Raw genomic sequence first — 27,065 nt, forward strand, 5'->3', positions numbered from 1 at the left:
ACACACACACACACACACACACACACACACACGCACACGCAGGCAAACACACACAAACTCCACTCTAAGAGTATATCCCTACGCTGTGCATGTAATAAACACGGAGGATTATTCATATCAGTTTTCCCCAAAGTGGCGTTTGGCAGGAAACTCAAGCTAATCACAGCCTCTCTGCCTCTCTCTCTCTCTCTCTCTCTCTCTCTCTCTCTCTCTTTCTCTCTCTCTCTCTCCACTGGAGACCAGTTCATATTCCATCAGCTCCACCAGTCGATGTTTGCCGCTCCAGAAAACCCAGAACAGAGCGAACGTGGGTGATGGAGATAGTAACGAAAGTGCTGCTGCTGCTGGACACATTTTTTTGGTGGGCAAGACGCAGCACAATGGCGGATCACCTTACACCACCGACAAAGCATATGAGCCGCAAGCGGACAATCACATGCCAATGGGGAATGTGTGGAATGTCACTTTGCCGCCAGAAGGGCACAGAGAGCAGAGAGACGGTGGAATAGGTCTAAAGAAATACCAAAATATATGACTGAAGAGAAACTTTGAGAAAGTGCAGTTGCTTGCGCGTGAATCAAATGGCTCCCTGACATACAGACGAGTAAAAAATAAGACGATGCTTTTCTAATTTAGACTCATTCCAACTAGGTCAGAGACACGGTGTAGGCCGCCCCAGGCAAAGTCCTTTATAAGAAGAGACTCTGCTTCTCTTCTCCCACGTATTTTTTCCTATTTCTGCACCGTCTTTAGCTTTGGTGCACAAAAGTCAGGCATTTTGGGAAACACCTGTAGCTCAAAATTTAAAAACAACAAACCACGATCTTACAGAGGGGGGGCGTCACAGTGAGAAGAAAGCCAAAGGAAGTCATTATCTAGGAACAGAGATAGGCTGTTTCCAGTTTTTGTTCTCACTGCATGGTACAAAGAAGCCACATTAATCCTCTTATCTAAAGCTCAGCCAAAAAATATTGAACAGTTTCTTTGCATCACGATCTTCATATTTAAAGCACCCGCGAGCTTTTCTTCCAAGAGCCTGCTTAGGCGTTCGTTTTATGTATTTGCAAGTAGAAGCTAATTTCCTTAAACTGCTCTAGCCTCACTGAATTACTTCTAGTGTTTTTTTTTTATTATTTCCTGTTCACAACGATCCCACACAGCAAGACCGGCATGTGCAGTGTAACTCGGCGCTGAATCCATCCACGCCTCAAAGAGCGATGCTAATCCGCTGACCTATTTGATCTTGAGTGACCATTGTTACTTTATATGAGGCGGTGGAAAGCCAGCTGTGTCGGGAGCATGAGTTTATAAGGTCAGCATACAAAGTTCATACGAGGATTACCGGATTTGTTCTAAAAATAATGTGATTGCCACAGAGACAATTTCAGAGCGGATGTCTGGAATACATGAATGTAACCGCCACTCATTTGCTGTTCTTGATTTTCGGCTACGTGTCTTTAGTTTCGGCTCGCTGCAGGGTGTGCACCGAAGGAGGCGGCATGCGAGCAAATACCTGGGTCTCATCTCCAGGATCCGCTGCTGCTGACGGCTCTCCGGGAAGCGGCTCTTCGTTGTGAACGGGGGAGTCCTGGGACGGCGTGTCGGGCGGGTTGATCACGACAGATCTCTCGGAGCGACTGCTGTCTTTGCTGCTGCCGCCTTTGTGTCTGTCGCGGCTACGTTCCCTAAAAACAGGGAGATTAACAGAAACGACAAACACAATGACTAATTCTATGCAACAATCACGAAGAGAGCCACTAGAACAACAATGTAAAGGTTAAGGAATTGCGTGGGCATTATTTTCATGGTTTAATATCTTGTGTTCAATTTTAAATTTGGTTATTTTGAAATGTTTCTGTCCAAGAAATCCACAGAAAAGTCACGATGTGGAAACTAACAGAGTGCCACCCATCAGGAAGCTACAAGCACCTTGTCGGTAATCAGGCAAAATCAAGCAAATAAGGCAAATATTTAGATACTTGTATTACACAGCAGAACGGAAAAAGGGACATTGGCACAAAGAGCAAGATAAAAGCTAAACTAAACTAAACTATCATTCAAACTAAACTAAAAACTAACTAAACTATTCAGTACATCTGAATGATAATCATTCAAATGTACTGAATCAGTCTATGTGTTAAAATAAAAATAAAAAAAATAAATATGCGTTATAGATGCCATTAATAAAAGTGTAATAGTGAGTGTCATACTGATAATCTATGTAACATTTTCTGTTTTGGAACAGAAAAAACCTTGGCATTTATACAAACAGTTAATTTCCCATTTCTACCATAAAAAATGAGTTTAGACAGGAAGGCTTGGATGCAATACTGACAAAGCTGGATAAAACTGACAAAGCTAAAGTAGATTTGAGAACATCATGAGCCACAAAACGCTGATTGCTATGCCCTTGATAAATACGGCCCTAATCCTCCATATCAATCCCCTGCTATTTTTGTCTCTCACCTCATTTACTGGGTGATGAGTGAAACAAACAAACAAACAAACAAACAAAAAAGAAACTAGTAAAAAATGCAACAGCTCAGGCTGGTGTGTGATCACACAAAGCAAACTCATGCTAGATGTCTCCAGCAGAGAAGCTGATGGGCAGACGATGAGGCCTACGGGCGGGAAGCATACCCGTGGCGGTTTGATCTCCCCGAGCGACTGGAGTAGCCGGAGTGGGTCGACTCGGTGTCCATCTCAGCGGAGTTCGGAGCTGGAAATTGGGCAGGAGGACAAGGGGCGACCTGTCGTGTGACAGAGATGGTGAGTCGGAAGCGGGGCCGAGGAGGAAGACGGGGGTATGGGCTCTTCTAGAGACACGAATCCACAGCGACTGACAGCGACCCCAGAGAGCTGCTTCAAATGCCACATGAACCTGAGAGACAAACAGAGCGAAATCAGGGGGAGGCATCAAAACCCGCCTTCAGCATTCAACAAATACAGTAACGATGGTCATGCAATTTTATTTTAAGCTGAATTATTAGTAACTGAGCGACACTTTGCCGTAAAACAACATCTCTTTACTCCTGCAAAAACTTATTGCTTTTTTGATACGTTTTGTGTATATTGTAGATGAAATGGTGGGATTTTATTCCTCTCACTTTGCACGCTCAGCTCGGAATAATTTACGAGACAAACTTTATGTGGAAAGACTTATCAAGAGGCGGATCCAAAAACACACACTCTGAAATGCTCCACAGCAGTCCACAGTTGTAAGCCGGCAAAGATGTCTGTCTGAGGCTCATTTCTTTTAGAAAAAAAAACGGACATATGTTCTTCTTGGCAAAGAGTTTTTCTGAAAATGACAAGCAAGAAAAGCACCTCAGAAATCTTCTTAAACAAATGCCTTGCAAAAGTATTTACATCCCTTCAGGTTTGTCGGTTTGCTGTCATTTTACAACTCTACATTTAAATGTATTTTATTAGGATTTTATTAGATAGATCAACACGCAGCTGTGCATGTTTGTGTAGAGGGAGAAACATAAATTATACACAGTTTTCTAGGTAACAGCTTAAAGTCTTTCAGGGCATGTCTCCATCGGCTTTGCACATCTGCAGAAATAATTAATTGCTCTACTTTCAAAACTTGCTGCAGATTCTTCGTTGGACATTGACCGGCTCATCCAAAAGAGTGAATATTCTTTGGCCTAAACCATTTCATCACTGCGCTGTCTGTATGGTTTGGTTTGTTGTCCTGCTGGAAGCCTCTAAAAACTTCTCCCTCCAGACACAATGGTGCCATTTCCATGTTTTATTTTAGAGATAATATGCTTGGTTAGATTTCCTCTCTAAAATGTTCCCCTTTCATTACTTGTGGTGAACAATATAATCAAAGACTTCTATTGCTTTCTTTCCAAAAAAATGTGTTCGTATTACCATTTCTTAATCTGGACCAGATTTATAGCTGCCTTGTTAACTCAGATATTCTTTCATTTGAAGTGCAGCTCTCTGTAGCTTCTATGCCAAAGGCGTCTTGGTTACTTGTCTGAATAATCTAATTAATTTAAGCAACATAATAACTTATGAAATGTTATAAACTTTTGCATATCATTAACAATGTCACTTTTGTTTTAGACAGTCATAGCTAAAACTAAAATAAAAGTATCTTTCATTTATTCCATTTTTCATCCAGCTGTTTTCCCCCCCCACAGTTTTAGATTTTGGATATCTAGGAAACTATCAGATGTGTATTTAGCTGTTCATTATGAACTATTAGATTGGCTTTTACAATATTGAAACTTAAACAGCTAGTAATAATACAAATATATCTGCCCTGTGTGAATGTATTATTAAATTATCTTCTGGGTGTTAAAACATTTTTTTTTTTTTTACAAGCAAGCACAAACTCTTGTACCTCCCAAACCAAATTAATTATAGAATATTCTGTATTAAATTAAATATTGAAAGCTTTTTGTTTTTTATCTTTTTTTTTTACTCAACATGCATACAGATTTGTTTAAAAACTGGGACTGCATCAGGCACGCTCTGGGCCCTTAATGGGTGCAGCGTGATCCATCCAGGAGGCTGCCTTACTGTCTCACCATGCATGACCGTTCATTTGGACCGCAATCTACGCCCTGTCTGTCTCTCTGCTGTTGTCCTGACAACCAGCCGCCAGTACCCATCCCCAGTATCACCTCCTAATAACTGGAATTATTCTGCACATCATTTACAGGCGATTTGTTGTCTCTCGAGTCATGGATGGATGCTTTATCCAAATTAGCACACGCAACACAACAACAAGACGAGATCACTGTGGCAAAGAGAAATCGGCTACTGCTCATCTCTGTGTGCGCTTTTCGCTTAAAAATAATTTGGACTAAATCCTCTGTTTAGTCAAAATTTGCATTTAAGGATTCTCCTTCGGGCCAAATAATCTCACACCACTAATCTTTCAAATCATTTTGATCGTGCAGCTGTAAAGAAGATCTTTCTTTGTGTTGATGTTGAAGCTAAAAGCAGGGAGGGCGTCACGCGCTTTGATATGTCAATTATGAAGACGAAACCTTATGAAGCAGCTGCAAATTTTTTAAACACAAAATCTCAAATCAAATTTCCTCCTGACATCTGCGGCGTCCCCTTGTTGCCTTGCCAACGCACAAGGCTGAAGGCTGCATCTAAGGGCAACAATCAATCTCCCCTGCCGAGAGGAAATTTATATCTATGCGTGTGTGTGTAGGTGTGTGTGTGTGCGTGTGTGTGTGTGCATTAAAGTGGGGGGTGGCAAAGGGATAGGACCCAAACAGCAAACAATAGCCTTTCAACCCATCTAGAACCCATATGGTTAAATGAATAAGCCTGAATCAAAGCCGTTAACCCCCTGAGTGCTGAAGTCGGAGCGCGTGGCTGTCGTATGTGGGCCAGGAGAATACCGGCGCAAAGCCCACTGATGCACGAGACGATCATGAGGAGGCATGTGAACCAGGCCATGTGGAAGAATCGAAGCCACAGGCTAAGAAAAACTATCAGTTACCAATCAAGAATAACTATGAAACATGCAAGAGAGAGAGAGAGAGAGAGAGAGAGAAATAAAGCATACTTTTTCTAACTGACCCTATTAAATGCGATAAATATTTAAACCTCCTGATGACATCCTGTTGAGAAAATATATTCTGCGGCTAAATGCAGTTGCATCAGCGCACATCGTTCTGCTTGGCTGCACTGAGGGAGTCACAAGGGCAGAAACTGACACTAATGTAAAACAAACATTCATTAACGTGTTTGTTTAATGGAAGGAGCCTGCTGCACAGTAGGAGCTAATATAATAACACGTGCAGGCAGATCGGACGCTACCGGCATTGTTTCGCCTTTTATCCTAGGGACATCAAAAAACACACTTTGCTCATAAGTGTCCTTTCAAAAGGAGGAGCTGCGTCATAAGAATTAGCTTTAAGCCTCCAAATGTAAGATTGTATCTTGCAATGATGAGCTGTGAAAGAGAAAATGATTTCATCAAAGTATCCAGTGCGGTCCTGGCACCCTAAATGGCTCATATCTGCCTCGGTGCTCCTGCAGAGCTCATGCCGAAGCCTGGTTACCATAGCATCTGTGCCCTCCCTCTCGCACCCATTAGCCATTGTGCCTCCCTTCCTTCCTCCATGCACACCAAGCTCTGGTGGTATTACTATGCCATAATCTGCCTGATGCAGCAGCTGACTGTTTTCAAGAATCCAAAGCAGTCAACAAATTACAAAACCCCCAATCTACAAATGGCACAATTCCTACTGTAGCACACTACAACCTCTGCCAAGTCTGTTGGATTTTTATTACCATTTTAATGTTGTTTGGAAGGGAAAAAAAAAATTGCAGCACAAAAACAGAGAAGAAAGACATTCCGCTGAGCTTGTTAAATCAAATAAATCAGATGCAGGCTGACACACTCTCTCTCTCTCTGTGTGTGTGTGTGTGTGTGTGTTCGTGTTGGGGTGTGCCAGTGGTATTTATTGTGAATACAGTCGCCAATCCCTCTGTGGACTTCAGATAACCCAGAGAAACACCTGTTCATTTTAGTCCCACTGGAATTCAAACACGTACATTTTCACATTTTGTGACTTCACAGCCACAAACCTCTGTGTTTTTCATTATTTTATGTTAATTGACAGACATAAAGTAGATGCTCATTAAAATGATAGACGGTTTTTACATTTCGTTTACAAATAAAAATCTAAATGTGGCATGCAATTTTATTGAGCCCTATCAGCCTCGCATAGATAGAAAATTATATGTTTGACTATTGTTTTCAAACTAGCTTGAGCACAAACATATTAAATGGAAAGTATCAATGATATTTCTCAACTAGATATAAGCCTTTAACCGTTTAATACATCCTTTGATCCAAACCGTACTATTGTAGTTATGACTGTGCAGCAATCTCTCACGCCATTTAAAATCTCCTATTTACTGTATTTGGCATTTCTTTTTCTGTGATTAACGTGCTCCACGCTTGGCATGGCCGTTGAGGTGGAAAACCGTGTCTTGGTAGTTTTGCAATTGTGCCATGCTCTCCCTATTTCTAGATGTCGGATTAAATATTGCTCTCCGAGATGTTTGAGATATGGTTTTATGAGCTAACCCAGCTTTAAACATCTCTACAAATGTATTCTTTGTTTGTCTGATTTATCCCTTGACCTTTATGTTACTATTTGTTCTCTGATGTTCTATATTAAACCTTTGTGGCCTTCATAGAACAGTTGGATTTGTACTGACAGAAAATTATTCACAGGTGGACTTAATTTACCAATTAGGTGACTTCTGAAGGCAATTAGTTCCAGAGTATTGTATTTGAGAGTTTTAGAGAAAAGGATCCTGAACAGAAATGCATTTATATAATTTTGCTTCCACATCTATGCAATGCTGACATAAAATACCCCCAGCAAACCCCCAAGAAATACACAGAAATTTGTGGTTTTAATGTGACAACGTTCCCACTATGAATTTTAAGTCACTAAAAATGCTAGAAGTCAAACACAAACAACCAATTTTTTTCTTCCGTAGGGTTAGGGTCGCATGCTATATCATAACCGCTGCTGCACATTTTAACTCTGGCACGCTGCAGAAATATTTCTTGGATACATGCAAAAAAAAAGAAAAAAAAAAGAAAAAGAAAATCCTTGACCTGAGATTGACTCTTGGCTTACCTCACTTTGTTCACTCACCCCCCACCTTCACAAACATGCCCACAGAGCAAAAGGAGAAAGTTAAGATCTGACACATTTCTCAGGAATGCAAATTTCAGGCCCTTCTGATGCGTTCAAGTGGAACTAAGTAAAAGTACAGTAGGAGGAAGGAGTAGAACAGCCATTGCTGAGGAAGAGATGCTTCTCCCCCCCCCATCCAGTCAGCCCTGCTGTAAGTGCTTTTACATCTTTCTATAGGCCTGCTGTAAAGAATCTCGCATCACGCCATCCAAACCTTAGCCTAAAGGTAGTGCTGTTTCCTCTTACATCCTGTCCAGCCAGTCAGAAACCATGGCTATAATGAGAACAAAAGGCAAAGCAACCCCTTTTCTTTTGATCTCTCCTTGAAGGAGCTGATATGACTCATCTGATCAGGAGTTCCCCAGCCTCTCCTAACAGCGCTGCTCAATAATAAATAACTGTAGCTCTCGCTGCACAGCATCAAGACAGCGCCAGAGAAGCTGTTTCAGATTCAGTAGCACTTCATCCAGCTGTGCAGCCCCGCAGACAGCTGCTGAGGATGGCGATGCCCTGCGGAGCCTGCCTCGTCTCCGAACAGCCTGTGTTTCACAGGCGCTGGCAGAGAGAAGGGTGTTACTGATCTGCTTCACAGCTGCAGCACCAGCCCCAACCTGAACCCCCCGCCCCCCATTCAGTGGCCTGTGTGATGTGCAATAACCTCAGATTAGCCACTAGTTTTTGATGCGTTTTATTAGAGCTGTGTTCTAATAAAACATAAAACAGGGTACCCAAAAAGAAAAGATTAGGACTCAGCATCTGTTTGATAAGAAGAAAAAGCTTTCTGTATATATAATCATCCTCGCCGCTACGACAGCAGGGAACTTAATTCCTATGAGGTCGTGTGTCTTCGGCTTTTTTTTTTTTTTTTTTTTTTTGGGGCCATCTGGTATACAAGAAACCTCCACCCCGTCCCAGTGCCATAAACACAGCATTTCGATAAAGCTTAATTCACCTACCTTTGACTCAGAATTGCCTCGTATTCCGGGAATGCGCGTCTGGATGCCAGTCAGTGGATGTGCGGCTGCGGCTCTGAGGCGCGTCTGTCTGAGCCGAGAGAGGAAGCTCCTTCACACGAGCCTGGCTGGCTATTGTAGTGAACAGGACCAGAGAGGCAGGCGGAGTGGATGTACAATGCCCTCAGAAGAGCCACGACGAGATTTCACTCCAGGCCACAAGAGGTCGTCCTTTGTGTGACTTGACGACCCTCCACGAAACAGGAAAACTTGCAACACAAATATGTTACTATTTATTTATTTATTTTTATCCCCCCCCTCCCCACCCCACTTTAAGTCACATTAACGGTCAATGGAGAAATTCTGTTTGCTCGACTTAAAGACATTTTGCGGCAACAAAAATCTGAAAACACATGTAAATAAAAGCCCAAATTCACAATAAACGGGATCATATTTCTACTTCTACAGAGATAAAAATGTAGATGTCCCAAAATTAAAATATTGTCTAAAAATTAATTTGAAACGAATAAATGTTCGTTTCAAAATTCAAAATAAATAGATAATACAGGTGAATTTCAAATTTTAATTCTGTTATTTTTTTTTATTATTATTATTATGGCTTCACAGCTATGAAACATTTTTGTTTCTTAAAAAAATGTTTAATGCTCCATAAGACTGATTTTAAAAAATATTTTTTTGAGACGGGAATGTCATCTTGCATGTCAATGTGCAAGAGTGTGTGTGATAATGATTTACTTTGTGAGCAACAATACAACCATTTTTCTCCTCACTGCTTCTGACCGTAACTCTGGTTCAAGAGTGTCTTAATGCTAGGACTAAAACAGTTGTAGACATTTAAAACAATGATTTTGAAAAATAATGAATGAATAAAAACATTTAAATAAGTATTATGGCGTAATCTTGTAATTTTACTCAACTCCGGGAGAGGGCGGTGTTGTTATGTAGAAAATACCTCGGGTTCATGGAGAATTTAAATAAAAAAGAAAAACGCTGCACAGGTTGGGTATTATTTTATTTATACTCTCGAATTCTTCAAAATAACATTCAATAAATTCTGATTTTATGTAAAATATAGCTACATTTAATCATATTAAAATTAAATCAATTGAAATAAAACAGTCCTTGAGGTTTTTTTTTAGTCGCTGAATTTATCAAATTAATTTTTTGTCTAATTTATTTTTAATATATCATACTACACTCAGTGATCTGCTTTATAGTATTTACAGACCTCCTGGTCATTTGAAATGTGTGCTGCAGAAGGTCTCATTTTAATTAGGAAAATAATGAGGAAGGACTCACATTTACAGCTTTTCTAGTTGCTGCAAGGTCACAGTCTTAGATGTTAGGAGAGTTTTGTTAGATTTAATAAATTATGTATCTTTATATGAGACTAAATATGTAAATAGCTAAGAGTAGTGAATTGATTTGAAAGGCTTAATTTTTCCAGTTTTTGGTTGAACTTTGAATTTTACTAAACTTTAAATAAGCAAAGCAGGCAACTTTTGGTCTGCATGCTAAAGACTATAAGTGGATAAATATTAAAACTACACATCATCATGAAAATAAAATCCTGAAAGCAGCATCATGCAGTGGAGATGCCAAAAAAGCCAAGCATGGTTCAAATTTGGTTTACAGTATATTTCAATGTCCACTCTACAACGGCAAATGACAATTAAAAGTCTAAAACACCAATAAAACAACTTGAAATCAATTTTATATTGAAAAGGTAGAACATATAAATTTTAAATGAGTGATGTGTGAGCTTTCTTTCTGGTCTTCATAAGTTTCTTGCAGCTGAGATCTGAAGCAGCTGTAGTGGAGATACCATCATTTTAAAGAACACCTTCATGCAGAGCGTTACAGTAATCTATTCTACAAGTTACACAAGGTTGAACTAATGTCTCTGTACTGGACTTAGAAAGAAATGGCTGCACTCTTGTAATGCTTTTAAGTTGATAAAATACTTTATTAGTTACTGAAAATATATTTTTTGGTGTTTTTTATATTTATATGCAGACATATACTGCAGTTTATCAACCATATATTGATTAGATTGGATTTCAATAAACAAACCCACAAAATGACCGTCTCCAGCAAAATAAATATTTTTATTGTGGTTCAAAATAAGAGTACACTAAAGGCAAGTATGGACGGTCAAAAATTCCCCAATCAATCATTACCTAATGGTTTATGCAATTCTTAATTAAAATATTAAAACATTAAAATTAAATAAATTAATTGCTAATTGTTAAAAACTTATTCTTCCACTGAAGTTGTTAAAATTGGAATTAACATGTGTGTAAAATTAATTCAATACGATGCAGTGTCAAAAAGAAAGAATTTAACTCCAACATCTGATTGGTTAATGGCCACAAGCGAGGTCAACTTGTTCTTAACCCCACCCACTGAATTTGAAGTAATTGGATCAAAAAGAAAAAAAAAAAAAATTATGTAAAGCATAAGCATTTCGTTGAAGTAAACTGTAAAAAAATAACTGTCATGAAATTTGCAAACAAAAATATTGTTTATAGACATTTAATTCATTATGCATGTGAAGGAATATTCATCCTTTTACTTATTAATGACACCATTAGTTGTGCCATTTATTTATTTATGGCACTTTTGGACCTCCATATTTACTAACTCTAAGAATATTCAATAAGTACACTTAGCTTACAAACAATATTCAGAAAATTAAATGCTTTTCTTTAATCCTGCAGATTTTTTCTGAAACTGTCCTGCAGCTCCTTATGTGATAAATATGTGTCATTTCCTCTCAAACATCCAGGACATGGTTCAGGTAGGAGATGTAACAAACAGCGAGTCTCAGGATTTCAATTTTGGACAGCTTTTTATCCGGTGGGAGGGTCGGCAGAAGTTTCCTAAGCTCTGCAAAAGCCACGTTAAAGGCCACGACGCGGACGCGCTCCCTGGACGCATGCGCAGACCGATATTTGGCGGTTGCGCGCCTCCTGCGTCTCCTCTCCTCTCTGGAGCGCGCACGGTCCTCTCTGTCCACCGGCATTTACCCTCGCGGAGGCTCTCCGGGTCCTTTGGTCCCCTGGTACAGTCAGTTTGCTGTTGGTCAGAAATCAGGATCAGGTCATTTTCTCTGGAGCAAAAAAAGTTGTTTTTTTTTTATTATAAAGAAAAGAGGCATCATTTTCTTAATGCAAGATATAAAATATGAAAACGCTCTCTTTTGTTCGGAATTGTCATAACGATGTGCTGTAGACATTTTTTATTTTTTTTTAATTAAGAATGATTTCACAAAAAGCCTGAAAATAACTCCACCACCGCCCCTCAGCGTTGATCCTAGTTGGAGAGACCGCCGCTGTCCGAGGTGCTGAAGGGACAGAGAGACTGAATAAATATAAAAACAAAAACAAACAAACAAAATAACTATCCAGTACTGTAATTTGAAATTGTATTTATTTACTTATAAGGCATTCAGCTTTTGTTTACTTTCGGTAGGATCGTGGGAGGCTATCCATCTATTCAGCGATTATGGGGAGGAAGGTGGAGTTCACCCTGGACAGGTCGCGCTAGCAGGGCAATACAGAGAAACACAAACACACTGACTCACAATGAAGGCATGGCTTAAAGTAATCAATTAACCTGTCAGGTTTTTGGGCTGCAGGAGGAAGATGAAGTACCTGGAGAGAACCCACACTGGGGGAGAACATGCAAACTTTGTGAGGAAAAATTAAAACTGAGTCAAAGTGTAACAACAACAACTACAACAATAATCAAATGTTTGTTTTCTTGCTAAAAGATGACTAAGAGATCAATTCCAAAGGTAGGAAGCTGTCTTAAATTAAAATGAAAACAAAGTGAAAACTTACTCACCTGATACATTCAAGAATCCAGTAGGCTGGAGAAACGCAAAAAAAAAGAAAAAAAAAAGAAAAGAAAAAAAAAGAAGTTTAGTCAGAAAGCAAAAAACCATATTCTCATCTTTTACATGATTCTTGAAGTTAAAGAGAAAATTTTAGGATTAAGATGGAATTGAGGACCTGGGAAGCAAACCTCCTCATCTTGTTCCGTCTCAGTCCAGTCTTCTGATTTCTTCTGCAGCCTCTCTTTCTGTCCTCGCCGAGACACACCCACCTCTCTTCTGGAGCTACATGGACAGAGGAATTCAAGAAGGTGGCAGGTAAGATGTGAGCAATTAAAACTAATGTAATTTTATTGGCCTGAATGGTTAAGATGACAGGAAATCTTTATAATCTCACAGTTGATGACATTTTTTAAAATTTTTTACTGTAGCATTTTATAAGGAAAAAAAAACAAACATTCCTGTTGCTATTCCCTGAATTGAACCAAATAAATGGACAATAATTGTCACAAAAGTTTTTAAAGTAAAATATAAAACCTTATGCTGGTCTTTTGGCTTCTGCTGTTTTCTAAATTGTCAGTGTTAATCATTAAATTAACGATCACTCTGAATAAGATCGCTGCCGGTGGACAATGTGTCCTCAGACGCTGCAACAGGCTCTGTGAGAAACGACTCCACCGTATGCAGTCGCTGACAGAGCTTCGGCATACGGCCACCATCGTTCTCAGGCCACCTGTTTGTGTGTTTGTCAACTGGTAAGAGGCAAACACACAAACAGGCTGTAAGTCGCTTACATCTTTTTTAAAAAAAAGATATAAGACATGTGAATGATGTTGGTAAAATCCTTATTCTTAACGTGTGCTTTTTACCTCTCTGATTGATTTGTGAAAATTAAAGGCTGTTTGTTCTGATGTTCCACTTACTAATAAAGCTTTTTTTCCACAACCTGAGCAGTGTGTATTGTTTGGAGACTGCATATTCTCTCTCTCTTGTGTTTCCCTGCTCTTTTCCCGCTGGGACATCTTGGATTTAATTTGTCGTCTGTTCCAGTCTAGACACCATCTGGTTGAAAGGACAGAGCCTCACATTTTCATCTCCTTTTTACTTCCTGTGCATATAACACTAAGACTTAATGATTAAGTTTCTTTTAACATTTGAGCATGTTCTTATTAATTTAGTTCCAATCCTCTGCTGCAACAGTTTGTGACTAATAAACCTTTAATTTCTCAACCCCTCCATCAGTCACGTCTCTCTGGATAACAGCTGCTGTGCGGTTTTTTGGGGGAAGATTTGGGTCAATCAGCTCTTGCCACTGCGGCAAGTGAAAACATTTTGAAGTCTTTGAGCAACTTTGCATCATATCGAGAGGTTTTGTTCTTTGAGCCAAACAAAAGGAACAAACTGAGAGCTGATCAATAAAACTGAGGTATTGGTTATTGGTTAATGTTGTAACGTCTGTAGTAAGTTTAGGTTGTCAGCAGCAGACCAAGGAGCGATCTGAGGAAGGAGAGAATAAAGTCAGTACAGTTTGGTGATTGGTGTATGAGGTAAACTGGTTAAACCTAAGTTTAATGAACCTAAATAAAACTTTTTTTTTTTTTAAATTTGAGATTCATGAAACATTTGTTGCAAGTAAATAAAAACAAACAAAAAAACAAAAACAGCCCTTCCTCCCCTGAAAACAGTGTTTTAAGTGTTCTTGTTTTTTGTTGCTTTTGGACCGAAATTGCTGTTGTTGTAAGAGACAATAGAGTGTTAAGCTTCACATGACAATTTTAGACAGGTGAGAGTACGGTAAAGCAGTAGTAGCACCACCATGAGGGAGTTTAACCTGTTGCTATATTACAAACTTACATTACTTTAAATATGAAGGAGTTATCTTCCTGGCAAGGCCTGACATGGTGGGACAAAGGAAGGATCTGACAAATAACTAAATGAACTGAGTCAAATACTGTGAGGAGGTGATTAGTGAAATAGAAGCAGGTGGCAGATTGTTAACGGGCCACAGAGAAGAGCTGAGATTAAAATCCAATGGGAAGAAATGGTTAAGCTGAGCCAACACAGAGAAGCACTAAAAACAGAAAACTACACTATTCATAGTCAGTGTCTAATCCAACACCGACTCAAAACCCTGAACCAAAAGGTAACATCGAAAACTATGAACGAAAACTATGAACATATTACCACAGTAAACACAATTAAAAATGACCAGAGAAGAAAGTGTCTCTGCTTAAAAACATAAGCCAAGCAGTGAAATTGACCATCTGTGTGGTAGTTAGGGAATCTCCGAGTAGTGATGCTATGATGCTAGATTTTGTTGACAAGTCCAAAACGTTTGGTGGCATTGTGACTTAGCTGAAGAGCCACAGTATCTAAGGAAGGAGATGCTGGAAGGTTTTTTTTTTTTTTTTCGTATCTTTTTATGCTAATGAGTTATAAGGCAGATCTGCAGTAAGTACCTCCAAGGGATCAGTGGATTATGGAGAACACCGTCTGAGCCAGAGGCGATAACGAAAAAAGAGGCATGCATGTAAATGTTCAGATGCTCTTATCTGCGCATTCCTTCGCTGTGACATCAAATAAGTAGGCAGAAGGTTTCTCAGTCCCCTGCTCTGTTAACAATGCAAATCAGTGTCTCACTGTCAGCCTCTGTCATGGTTCAGTGGACGTCTCTTCATCATGTTGCCTTCTAGCCTGCAGGGGTTTGGACTCAGGAAACACTTCTTCACACTGAGCAAATTATCGTTCTGAGGAGAAAAGAGCAGTTACGCGACAGGAAGATGGCAATCCCACACTGAAAATCAATGTTTCAAAAGATCAGTGACAAATTTTAAAGTTAGAAAAGAGAAAAAGTGAATAGAAAAGCAGCATTTATTTATTAATCTATACATCAGTTCAAATGAAACTGAAGTGCATTTAAAAATATCTTTGGATAGAAGTAAATCAATCTGAATTACAGCAAATGTAATGTGTTCAACTGGTCTGTTTAAACCAGGGGTCACCAACTCCAGTCCTCAAGGGCTACCATCCTGCAACTTTTAGATTTGCCTCTGCTCCAAAATGTCTGAATTCCCTCACCAGCATTCATTCCTCTCTGCAATAGGCTGGAAACGAGTAGTTTATTTGATCCAGGTGTGTTTGAGCAGAGACGCATCTAAAAGTTACAGGATGGTAGCCCTCGAGGACTGGAGTTGGTGACCCCTTGTCTAAACACTGCACAGCCTTTATGTAACAGATAAATATTACCAAACAAAAAACAAAAAGATATTGCCAAATGTGGACTTTACTATGACTTCAACTACAATAATTATATATATATATATTTTAAACGAGAAATAGTTTATTGTGTAGGTGAGAAAGATACATACATTTTTTTTTTTAGAGAAAGCTGCTGTAAGGGCTAAACTGTGGGTAAATTTTGACCAAATTACAGAGTTTAGTTGGCCAGCCGACATTGACAATAGATCAGACAGTCTTCGTAGGCAAAATGTCTGGGATGTGTGTCACTAGAGCTTACTCTCTCCCTTTAGTCATTGTCTCTCTAAATGGAAATTGTATCATTTTATAGTGATAAAGATGACGATGAAAGCTTACGCACTTTTTAAGTGACTAAGGTGAAAATAAGAGTGAGGTTCAGTTACGGCTGGAGAGCTGAATGAAAGAGCTACGACAACTGAACAACAAATAGACAAATTAATTTGAGTCCATCTTGAGTCTTTCCCTGAGCAGCCCAACACCTGCCAGCTTGTACCGTTGCCAGGCGGCCCTGCTGACGGCCAGCCAACAGTCTCACAGTAAATCCTGCAGCTCTGTTTACTTAACGGTCATCCCGGTGATTAGATCAGCAACATTAATCTTTTAAAGGTTGCTATTTGCATCTCCACAGTGATTATTTCCCATCAGGGTGGAGCTAAAATTAATGTCTCAACATCTGGATGACTATAACTCATGGTGGATGTAAACAGTGATTAGGTCGTAAACAGCATTCAATTCAGACCTTGGCATTAACAGTTCATGTGCACTTTCGCCATCTACTGGTCGAAAATGAAAACAGGACGACTGTATTTTCTGCTTGAATTATGTTCGTGTTATTTTCTTAATAAAAACTTTCGCATACAGATGTCTGCATAAAAAGTCAAAAGTAAAAGTTGTCACCGTAAAATGGCATCGCTTAAATTTATATTTGAATGTCAGTGATGTAAGTAGTGGACTCCTACTATCCTGTATGTTTCAGATGTTTGGTTGAGTTTAACTGTGAGTTTAACTGTTTCTCAGAAACTGACATTTAAAACCTCCATAATGGAAACATTTAGCTACACTAAGGTCCCAAGAAGTTGAAATTTAGAAAAGAAAATATCGAAAAATAAAATAGTAATCCCTAAATGATTGCGCTTGTGATGATTTGTGTCTTTTGAAGCCATAAGAACCTCGATAGCAAAGGAAAAAAAAGGGAATAGCGGTTATTGCTAACAGCTGTTATGCTAGCCAAAACCAAACAACTCTCAAATCTTACTGGTACTAAAGCTCACAAATGCATCATTTTTGTTGGGTGTGATGTCATTTCCAGATTCTGTTGTAACTGGATTATGTCTTAAAGAGTCACCAGCACTTGTTCATTGTTCAGTGCCAGCTGCTGCGATCAGAACCAGACAAGTACCACACAACCCAGTTTAAGAACTACACTTCAAAACAAAAATGATGCGGATGTAGAACAGAACTTTGCAATAACGATTTTCCCTTGTGGCCACATGATGGTGCTGTTGCTCACTATTTAAAACACATTTTGCTTCCATGTAAGCTACATTACATGGTTGCTGTCAGAATTTGTCAAATGGCTCCGCACAGTGATTTACTGTAATCTGTGCACAAAGTTGTGCAGACATTGCACATCTCATTGAAATATGATGAAAAAGCAGAAGCAACACTAAGTCTGCAGCAGTATAAATTGGAAGTAAAATACTGTACTATTGTTCACGGACAGAACTTATTCAACTTCAGATTTTAGTGAAAATGTGTGGAAATCTGAAATTACTCTGATGCTGTTACCTGAATCATGAGGATAATTGTTAATTATCTGCACCTGAGTGTGTTTGAGCACACCCATATTTAAAAACAGCTGAGCAAGTTTAGCAGGTAGGGTGTGATTTATTCCAATTCATTTGGCTGTGGCAACAACAACCAGGTTTTGGGGGCAAAATGGGTAATAGTTTTTTGAGATTGAACATATTTGTTGTAAATATTATGTTTCTGAGGTGATTGTAAAATGTATTGTTTTTTTTTTCCCCAGCAAAGAAAGTGCTGATTGTGTATGCTCACCAGAGCTCTAGCTCATTCAATGCTGCAGCTAAAAATATTGCTGTGGAGGTTCTGACTGCTCAGGGCTGCACAGTGGAAGTCTCTGACCTGTATGCCATGGGTTTTAAAGCCACTGCTACAGCCGAGGACATCAAAGGTATGAATCGATGCAGGTTTCTCAAACGTTGGGATTTATTAATGCCTGATGAACCTCTCATGCACAGGAGACTTGAAGGATGCTGAGAACTTCAGTTATCTTGAAGAATCCAAACTTGCATGGGAGCAGGGAAGACTTTCAGATGACATCACAAAAGAGCAGTCTAAGCTCACTGAGGCAGACTTGGTCATCTTTCAGGTAAAGCAGTTCTAACAGCAGTACATTGTGGCAAGTCGTCAGAACATACTTACTGTAGTCCCTCTTTCAGTTCCCCATGTACTGGTTCAGTGTTCCTGGCATCCTGAAGGGCTGGTTTGATCGGGTGCTCACCAATGGCTTTGCCTTTTCACAAAAGAAACCCTATGGTCTGGAAACCTTCAAGGTAGGCGTTCAGTGAAGGGTTTGCAGAAATCCAAACATGCTGTGTTCAACCTGTTTCCTTCTAGGACAAGAAAGTCATGCTGTCCGTCACCACTGGGTCTCCAGAATCCATGTTCTGTACAATTGGTATTAATGGAGACATAAATGTCACACTGTGGCCACTACAGGTACTTTGTCATAAATGGGTGTGATTCTACTCTACGAAGTGGAAACCTCATAGCAATTCTTTCTCTGCAGAATGGCATCCTGCACTACTGTGGCTTCCAGCTTCTGTCCCCTGAGGTCTTCTGGGCTCCGGCTCTTGCTGCTGCTGAAGATCGTAAGAAGATGCTGGAGAGCTGGCGCACACGACTACAAGGCCTGCTGGAAGAGGAGCCCCTGTCCTTCACTCCCTTGTACTGTTTTGATAAGAAGACTTTCCAGTTGAAATATGTCGGCGAAGAGTTTGGTCTGTCTGTGAGCATCCACCGGAGCAATCCACGGTCGTCTCGGAGCCAGATGAAGGATTGAGGCTGAGCTGTTGCCATTGTATGATCAATAAAAGCTGGTTTATTCTGAAACTGAGGTTTTTGTGACTTGACTTCAAGTTGCACTTATTCATAGTCTAAATGTGAACTAAACCTGTTAAAATTAAAGGAATGATTAAAAAATTACTAACTTGCAGGTGATTTAATTCTGGCAGTGACTGCTGAGTTTGATATTTGCTGAGATTCTCCTGGCTGTAATGTTGGGATATTCTCCTTGGGAGGGGGAAATAAAAATGGTTGTGGGTGAAATCTAAGTGATGAATGCATTTTCAATTGTACTGCAACAGAACAAACTGCTTGTGTAGGATAAGTGAATATTTAAACTTTCTCCTTCAAGCAATTTAAGGACTTGTATTCTTGGACTTCTGAGCAAAGCCAATGGATTCTCTACTAGAATTTAATGTGGCAAGGATGAGAAACATCACCACCTGTTGGGACTGGGAGAACATCAAGCCAGAACATTTCTAATTTTATTTAATGGTTTGGTTTGAGAAATGTACTTGGTGCTGAATTTTTTTTTTTTTTTTTTACCCCCCAGAGTCAATTTTCTTAAAACATAAGCATGGTGCCTCTGTTTGGATTTTTACTTTATGAATGTAAAGTTTTGTCCAGATCACTTTGAGATCATCCAGTATTTTCAGTTCATTGACCTTTTATCACATTTTAGACAGTTTCCCCTGGTTTCAGTCTGCAATTGCCATTGCCACCTTTGACTGAAAATCGGCACCAGATTCCCAACAACCATGCAAGAGTTTGTCTATCCAGACACCAGCTGACTGTCTGGATGGACAGTATACCTCCTAGATGCTTACTTTGCCGACTGGTCCCGTTACCCATACGACGCAATTAAAAACGTCTTGAGGTTAGAGTGCACATGCAGAACATAAGGACTGTCAGAGCGTCTTGTTAGCTGCTCTGAAAGGATCTACAAATCTGGAGATAAAACATCCCACTGTTTGTTTTCCTTGGTATATCCCAGAGCTATAAGTACTCCTAGAGGATTTTTTTTAAATGTATACCTGAAAATTGTAAATATATATATCGACACTAACATATATTTAGAGCTGGTGCTTGGATTCTCTGAACTACAAGGTAGCTGGCAATCAAAACTTGCATTAAGAAAAATCAATTTATGCTATATTCTCACATTATCTACAGCTCCCAATATGGTTAACTTCAGGCGAAACACTTTTCTTTGTGAAAATAACAGTAGGTAACCTGATTCACATGCTTCTCCCCCCTGCTTTCTTCCTCTTCTTCTTTTCTATTTTGGAGGCTCACAAGCAACTTCTAGGTGTCTGCTGCCACCTACTGGATGCGAGTGTGTAGCAGCATTAACTCACAACCATTCAGTTCTGTTTGATGTGGGCTTGATGAACGCTGATTGACAACACCTGAGTCAACAAGAACCCAAATAGTTCAGTGTATAAAAGCAGTAGGAAGGCTTTTCTGTACAGTGAGCATTGTTGACTCAGGTTTTTATTTTTATTTATTATTATTTTTTTTAATTTATTTATTTTTTTTTTTTTAATTGATTATAGACAACTGAGACATTGGATCTGAAATGGGTAACAGTTTTTCTTTCTTTCTTTCTTTCGCATGTTCCCTTTTGGGTAGTTAATTTTAAAATCTGTTTAAGTTCAATTGTGTAGATTTGTTAAATATTAGAAACATTTATGATCTGATTGGTGCTAAATATATTCTTTCATGTTTTTGCAGCAAAGAAAGTGCTGATTGTATATGCTCACCAGAGCTCTGGATCATTTGATACTGCAGCTAAAGATGCTGTTGTGGACATTCTGACTGCTCAGGGCTGCACAGTGGAAGTCTCTGACCTGTATGCCATGGCTTTTAAAGCTGCTGCCACAGCCAAGGACGTCAAAGGTATAACATAACTTTAGGTGATGAAATATTGTCAGTGGTTCATGTCTGACAAATCTATTTTTTTTTTTTTTTTTTTTTGCACAGGAAACTTGAAGAGTGCTGAGAACTTCTGTTATCTTGATGAATCCAAACTTTCATGGGAGCAGGGAAATCTTTCAGATGAAATCACAAAGGAGCAATCTAAGCTAGCTGAGGCAGACTTGGTCATCTTTCAGGTATTTCTATACATCGGTGATCTATAAATGCACAATGTTGTACCAACTGTAGTCCCTCTTTCAGTTCCCCATGTATTGGTTCGGTGTTCCTGGCATCCTGAAGGGCTGGTTTGATCGGGTGCTCACCAATGGCTTTGACTTTTCACAAGACGAACCCTACTGCCTGGAAACCTTAAAGGTAAGAGTTCAATGAAGGGTTTGCAGAAATCCAAACGTGCTGTGTTCAACCCGTTTCCTTCTAGGACAAGAAAGCCATGCTGTCCTTGACGACTGGATGTCGAACAGCCATGTTCTGTATTGACGGCGACATGACTGTCACATTGTGGCCACTACAGGTAATTTATCTTAACTGGGTGTGATTAAACTATACAAAGTAGAAACCTCATAGCCATTCTTTCTCTGCAGAATGGTGTGCTGCACTACTGTGGCTTCCAGGTTCTGGCCCCTCAGGTCTTCTGGGCTCCGGATTTTGCTTCTGAGGAAGATCGTTGGAACATGCTGGCGGGCTGGCGCACACGACTGCAAGGCCTGCTGGAGGAGGAGCCCCTGTCCTTCACTCCTTTGGACCGTTTTGATAAGACTTCCCAGTTGAAGCCTGATGTCCATGAGAAACGTGCCAGAAAATAGTCTGGTCTGACAGTGGGAATCCACCTGAACAAGTCACAGCCAGATGAAGGCTGGATGCTAAGATGTTACTCTTGTCTTGAATGATCAGTGTGTGGAATTAAAGCTGCTTTAATCAGATTTTTTTTTTTTTTTTTTTGCTTGGCCTGAGTTTATTTTCATTTCTCTGCCCCCAAAATTGGAGGCACTGAATTAATCACTGAACACTTGGGTATTTCTAAAATATTCTAGCTCAAGATTGTCCTAGCTGTGCTATGAACAACATGAAATCTACGTTATAGCACTTGAAATTTTCTTTTTCCCTGATATTACCGTTGCTGGTTCAAAACTTTGAATACCATTAGGGCTATTATGTTTTGCAAGAGGTTCATCCCCCCTAATGAAATTGACATGAGGTTTTGTGATCCCCAAGCTCCTTCATACCCCAGGTAAACTTGGAGTAAATTTCTACATGTTTATGGCTGGAACTTGATTGGTAATGTCTTGATTCTGCTTATCTCTGACGGGTTTTTCACTCTGTGATTATTGGGAAGGCTATAAATAGACTTTTCTGTTAATTAAAGCATGCAAGTTTAACACTTGAGATGCCTGTCATTTATCATAAACCTTTGAAAAAGTTTAGTTTTTTAGCAATTGATGTGCTTAATGTCATCTTTGCAAGCATAAAACAATTGTGCCAATGCTGCCCCGTTTTCTGACACTCGCATCCATTCCCAAAAGCAAACAGGTCTCAAAGTTAAACTATAACTGTTTACTTATTGAAAATGTTTTATTGGCTCCAGTGGTTTTTGTTTGAGGGTGATCAGAAGGGAATGTCGGTTATCTGGCTTGGACTTGAGCCTGTGACAGCCAGAGAGTAAGGCCTCTATGTGTGGGTTGTGTTTTCCCCTGCATCACCACAGCACTCCACTATTATATCTGATTTAGTTATGCTTAAACTCCAGGTTCCAGGTCTACTTATGGAAAGTTTTCTGATTGGAATAGGCAACTTCTTAGAAAATGTATTTAAAGAAAGAATGAACACATACATAGAAGTTTAGATTAGATCTGATTCTCATGATTATTTAGAGCTGTTTATTCAGAAATGGTGTGTGTGTGGATTTTTTCTTTTTCTCAGATGGCAAAATTTGGATTTGACTGTAGAGGATTGGGGGCAGGGGGAGATTTCGCAATGTCTATGGCTGCAAAATGTCTCAAAATATTCTGGTTGAAAACAAAATGGTTGGGTCTAAACCCCCAACTGTTGGCAAAACAAATTGGAGGTTCAGAGTGCTGGTTTCATTTAAAGTAACCTGATAAAAGGCATTAACAGCAGTCTTCAGAGGACTGCCAAGGAAAACCCACTCATGAATTTCTGGGATTAGAGGTGGCATAGGGGACAGGTCCCACAACCCATGCATGGAGGCCTCCAGTTTTCAATGTGGCCGTCACGAGTTCAAGTCCTGGTCTGTTGAACCTTTGCCACATCTTTTCCCCTTTCCTGCCAATCTACTGTGAACACCAGAGCCAAATATTTCTGGGAGCATCACAAGGATTTCACCTGAGTCAGTTGCTGGATCATGAGCCACTATGCACAGATGACTCCTGGACTCTAGCTCAATGATCCAGCCAGAGTTCTCTTTTTGCACGAGAGCAGTTTGTATTTTAGATGAAACTTGAGGTTCCAGGGTCTGGAGGAGAACCCACATTGCTTACAGTCCAGAGTGAAACTTTCAGTTATGAGAGCCCTGGCATTGGGTTACTGAAGTCCAGTCACTACAGCCATCTACCAGGAAGTCATACAGCAATCATAATTTATTTCCATAACAAGTTATATGGAGATTCTGATTGTATTTTCCTGTAAGACACTTCTCCTTTTCACACTGCCAAAGTTGGTCCAATGACCATGGTGTCACAGTGCTGGATTGATCAACACAAATGGTCTGACCTGAACCCATGGAGACTCTATGAGGTTTTATGAAGAGTCACCAGACCCAACAATGTAAATGACCTGAAGGCTGCAGTCACTGCAACCTGGGCTTCCATTACATCTCAGCAATGCCACAGACATTGATGCAACAAAGCACACAAAAGGAGACCTGACATATTAGATGTATAGAAATCCTTGTGTAAAACCATTTTTTAAATCGATATGTAATACTCTATTTTTCTGAGACACCACACTTTGGGTTTATCTGTAAGTCATAATCATCCAAATTGCAAGAAATATTTACCATATGTGTAATGAGTTTGAGAGCCAGAGACAAACTGTTCAAAAAATGTTGACATTTTTCTCAATATTCAATCTTTTTGTGGTGTTCTTGTATTGAGATGATTACAGACTTCCACGACAATCTCTCTCACACAAGAATTCAGAAAGTAAGGCACCAGTTGAAAGACTAAGAATTATATTTGGGTCCATATTTTGAAAGGCCTTTAAATTGGGCTGAAAGGAATTTTTTCTCCCAAATTTTCCATTGGCTTTTATGCAAATTCTTTTATATTTGTGTATTTCTTTTGTCTTTTTTGTACTGTCTTTTTATATTGCTTGACAATTCTTTTTTTACTTGAATATGTTTTGAGTTTGTTTATGCTGCTGTTTTGTTTAGTCCTTCCTGGAAGAAACGATTTCAATAGAACATTCCTTGCTAAATAAAGACAGTCTTAAACTTGCCCACCTCACAAGCACCAGTGAAGGACTTCCTGTGCAGTCGGGCTTTCCTTTAGAAACTATTATCAGTGAAGAAATCAGTCAGACTTCATTTGTATACAAATTTTATATAACAGTGAACAATGTACCAATGCTATTTACATTGTGCGCAATGGAAAGTAGAGGCGAGACAAACTAAAGAAAGCAACCGATTAAAAAAACAATCTTCCTGTCCCACCCTACCTCGCAGCCAAATCTGAATTTACAATTGCATCAGAATTCAAACACGTTATCGCAAAGCCAGATACAATAAACAAGACATTTTACTTCATACCAAAACAAAGTCAACTTGAAAGAAATCAAATTATATTCAGCATAATATAAAATACTGAAGTGTGATAGAAGGAATATTGAGAAATGGGCCAAATTCTTGCACAGACATCAAAATAAGCTAAGGGACATTTCTTCAGTGCCTGCACTGTGAAGTTTACATCATTTTTATCAACGTTCGCATAAAAACAACCAGTGATGTCATTTGATTCCTAAAAATTGCTTCTGGCTCTGTGAGATATGTCAGTAAACACAAATTGTTTATCAGAGTGCTAAACCAAGTTTCTTATCTGTATTTATTCTGCTCTCATGCCTTTCGTTGTAGTCCTCCCACCAGTTCTGCACAAAAAGCCATTTTTGTTGGTTCAATTGGAGGAAGCTGGTACCGTTTTAAATCAAGAAAAACACTCTTTGGAAAAAAATCTAAACAAAACAAACAGTTAAAGCATTTCACCAAATAAACATAAACCAGAATGATGTTGAGTTTTATTGTGAAGGTTGAACCCAGATAGATACACACACACACACACATACATATTTTTAATCACATTTTGACATTAAATCAGACTACCGTAAATACTTTCCGTTTTAGGTGCATTTGGATAACCAAACTTATCTGAAATACCAGAGAAATGAGAGAACTTTAAGATTCTGTTTTATCATTTCCTTTTCTTAAATGTAGAAGTTTTCATACAGTACAAATACAAACATTTGAGCCATTTTTGAAAGCCCAAATGATGGATTCAGTGAACCAACAAAATATCTGAGCTGAATGAAGGCAAATGTGTGGTGAATTTTAAGTTAACACCTCAACACTCTCCATCCTTGTGAAATAACAACCTGAGCCTGAACAGTTATTGTATTGTCAACATTCTGCAAAACAGAAGATTATGTGAAAATAGTTTTTTCAGCTAAACGCGTGCACAGGTTTGAGTTTAGTGTCCATGCCTTAAAGCTACACTCTCAGTTTGGCCACACAATGGCACTGTAAGCCACGATTTGCTACAAGCATCACCACAACAAAGACCAGCATGAAAAGCGTGTGCAATTCTTTTTGCTTCTGACGCACACCGTGAGAACACAGACAAAGCAAAGTTGGAGCACAGATGTTAGTGTTATGTTTGTCTTTATTTTATTTAAAAGGAAATTATCATGTGAAATGTAGGAGAACAACACACAATGCTGTGCCAAAATATTTGAGGATCTGCAGCTTAGTGTGTGTAGAGCATAAAAAACAAGCCCTCCCTTCCCCCGAGTCATTTCACGTCATCCTTTCGTGTCAAAACAAAGTGAGTACAAACACAGCCTAAATATAACATAACATAAACCAACATACTTCTGATGTAATGGGATAAAAATCACGTTGAGGAGGCGACGCACCGTTTCTGTCTCACTTAAACACTTAAATCTTTCTACAGAGCCAAGAAATTGTAACACTTCAGTTTGTTGTTATTAACTGAACCCTTCCTCTGAACAGACAGAAACGGACATCGGTGGGTTTGATGCGACATGCGTCCCAGCTCTGTGCCTTTGAAGCCATGATGCTGAATCTGTTTTTCTGTAACGGGGCAACGTCCATGAGTGGGCTTGACCACAGGCAACTGTTTCTGCAAAGGAAAGTAGTGTAAAAGAAAACCAAAAGCTGTACAGTGAGAGAATTACCAGGCCACTCTGGCTTCATGTGGGTGAAAGACAGCGAGACTGGCATGTAGATTTTAAACATTTTGTAGACAGAGGGACAAATACAGACCTGCATGATATCAAATATCCTGGATCCACATGTACACATGTCTGGCTCTGCTGCTTTACTGATAGGTCCAAAGAAGAAGAAAAACAAACACTGTAAAATGGAGAAAATGAGTAAAGGGGTTGATGTAAGATTACACCTGGTGAGAATATAGATGAATCATTGCTGAAATTCAGTAGTAAATCAAGAAAAATGTTTTTTTTTTGTTTGTTTTTTTCTTTAAACTGGAAACAAATCTGGAGGTAGGGGAAATGATCCTCCCACCTGACTGATTGGTGACCCTGATTGCTAATTGACGGCATCTGAGAGAGCCTAATGTGGAAAAGATGCATAAAACCTGCATTTTGAGCTGTGAATATCAAGCACCTCTTTTTCTTTTGTTGATTGGCTGTTTATTTGGAAACCAGCTTTACAATGGGTAAGCTTATTTTTGAGCGCTTGCATTTGAAAACTTTTATTTCTTGTGTCTGCTCTGTTAATGTTAAGAAAGTTGCTGGCTTCTATTATATTTCAGTTATGGAAAGAATTAAATCCAGTTGTTCTTTTCCCTATATTGCAGCAAAGAAAGTGCTGATTGTGTATGCTCACCAGAGCTCTAGATCATTCAATGCTGCAGCTAAAAATATTGCTGTGGAGGTTCTGACTGCTCAGGGCTGCACAGTGGAAGTCTCTGACCTGTATGCCATGGATTTTAAAGCTACTGCTCCAGCCGAGGACATCAAAGGTATGAATCAATGCAGATTTCTCAAACGTTGGGATTT

At 39.3% G+C, this 27,065-nt stretch overlaps 3 protein-coding genes and 3 long non-coding RNA genes across 11 annotated transcripts in view; 3 read left to right on the forward strand and 3 right to left on the reverse strand.

Moving 5' to 3' along the window:
* LOC103134210 (vang-like protein 1) overlaps window positions 1–8,849 on the reverse strand; it is a 21,716-nt gene extending 12,867 nt beyond the window's left edge. The window contains exons 1-3 of one of the 2 annotated variants that reach the window (XM_016668563.1): window positions 8,660–8,849; window positions 2,641–2,881; window positions 1,514–1,676 (exon numbers count right to left, since the gene is read on the reverse strand). In XM_016668563.1, coding sequence (XP_016524049.1) covers window positions 1,514–1,676; window positions 2,641–2,702 — 225 coding nt within the window. In that variant the 5' untranslated portion in view covers window positions 2,703–2,881; window positions 8,660–8,849. Of the gene's footprint in view, window positions 1–1,513; window positions 1,686–2,640; window positions 2,882–8,659 lie in introns of both variants that reach the window. The other variant, XM_007546358.2, reaches the window with a different exon arrangement.
* A 3,028-nt stretch (window positions 8,850–11,877) lies between these two features.
* Window positions 11,878–13,170, reverse strand: LOC107835618 (uncharacterized). 4 transcript variants are annotated; one of them, XR_001661424.1, is made up of 5 exons: window positions 13,053–13,170; window positions 12,694–12,800; window positions 12,527–12,551; window positions 12,117–12,222; window positions 11,878–12,023 (listed from the first exon to the last, which is right to left on the reverse strand). It is a non-coding gene; the product is annotated as an uncharacterized LOC107835618 (long non-coding RNA). The 4 variants fall into 4 exon arrangements; XR_001661423.1 differs by having other exon boundaries at window positions 12,143–12,222; window positions 12,694–13,170; XR_001661425.1 differs by having other exon boundaries at window positions 11,878–12,040; window positions 12,143–12,222; window positions 12,694–13,170.
* A 4,435-nt stretch (window positions 13,171–17,605) lies between these two features.
* LOC103134213 (ribosyldihydronicotinamide dehydrogenase [quinone]-like) overlaps window positions 17,606–27,065 on the forward strand; it is a 10,374-nt gene continuing 914 nt past the window's right edge. The window contains exons 1-6 of one of the 2 annotated variants that reach the window (XM_007546360.1): window positions 17,606–17,715; window positions 17,803–17,967; window positions 18,035–18,165; window positions 18,236–18,349; window positions 18,414–18,515; window positions 18,586–18,999. In XM_007546360.1, coding sequence (XP_007546422.1) covers window positions 17,712–17,715; window positions 17,803–17,967; window positions 18,035–18,165; window positions 18,236–18,349; window positions 18,414–18,515; window positions 18,586–18,858 — 789 coding nt within the window. In that variant the 5' untranslated portion in view covers window positions 17,606–17,711 and the 3' untranslated portion in view covers window positions 18,859–18,999. Of the gene's footprint in view, window positions 17,716–17,802; window positions 17,968–18,034; window positions 18,166–18,235; window positions 18,350–18,413; window positions 18,516–18,585; window positions 19,000–27,065 lie in introns of those variants that run through there. The other variant, XM_016668564.1, reaches the window with a different exon arrangement.
* On the forward strand, window positions 20,328–21,876 carry LOC103134384 (ribosyldihydronicotinamide dehydrogenase [quinone]-like). The gene is made up of 6 exons (XM_016668565.1): window positions 20,328–20,443; window positions 20,595–20,759; window positions 20,844–20,974; window positions 21,039–21,152; window positions 21,217–21,309; window positions 21,380–21,876. Exons 1-6 carry the CDS (start codon window positions 20,440–20,442, stop codon window positions 21,599–21,601), a joined length of 729 nt encoding a protein of 242 aa, XP_016524051.1. The 5' UTR covers window positions 20,328–20,439; the 3' UTR covers window positions 21,602–21,876.
* Window positions 25,667–26,490, reverse strand: LOC103134212 (uncharacterized). The gene is made up of 2 exons (XR_001661428.1): window positions 26,308–26,490; window positions 25,667–26,164 (listed from the first exon to the last, which is right to left on the reverse strand). It is a non-coding gene; the product is annotated as an uncharacterized LOC103134212 (long non-coding RNA).
* Window positions 26,618–26,920, forward strand: LOC103134211 (uncharacterized). The gene is made up of 2 exons (XR_475812.2): window positions 26,618–26,722; window positions 26,864–26,920. It is a non-coding gene; the product is annotated as an uncharacterized LOC103134211 (long non-coding RNA).

This window comes from Poecilia formosa, unplaced genomic scaffold (assembly GCF_000485575.1).
Source record: "Poecilia formosa unplaced genomic scaffold, Poecilia_formosa-5.1.2 Scaffold16, whole genome shotgun sequence".
Taxonomy (NCBI): domain Eukaryota; kingdom Metazoa; phylum Chordata; class Actinopteri; order Cyprinodontiformes; family Poeciliidae; genus Poecilia; species Poecilia formosa.

Excerpts from the sequence above, each read along its gene's own strand:
- LOC103134384 (XM_016668565.1), top strand. Across the intron at positions 20,975-21,038 it reads CAGACTTGGTCATCTTTCAG|TTCCCCATGTATTGGTTCGG; the intron begins GTATTTCTATAC and ends TCCCTCTTTCAG. Across the intron at positions 21,310-21,379 it reads TCACATTGTGGCCACTACAG|AATGGTGTGCTGCACTACTG; the intron begins GTAATTTATCTT and ends CTTTCTCTGCAG.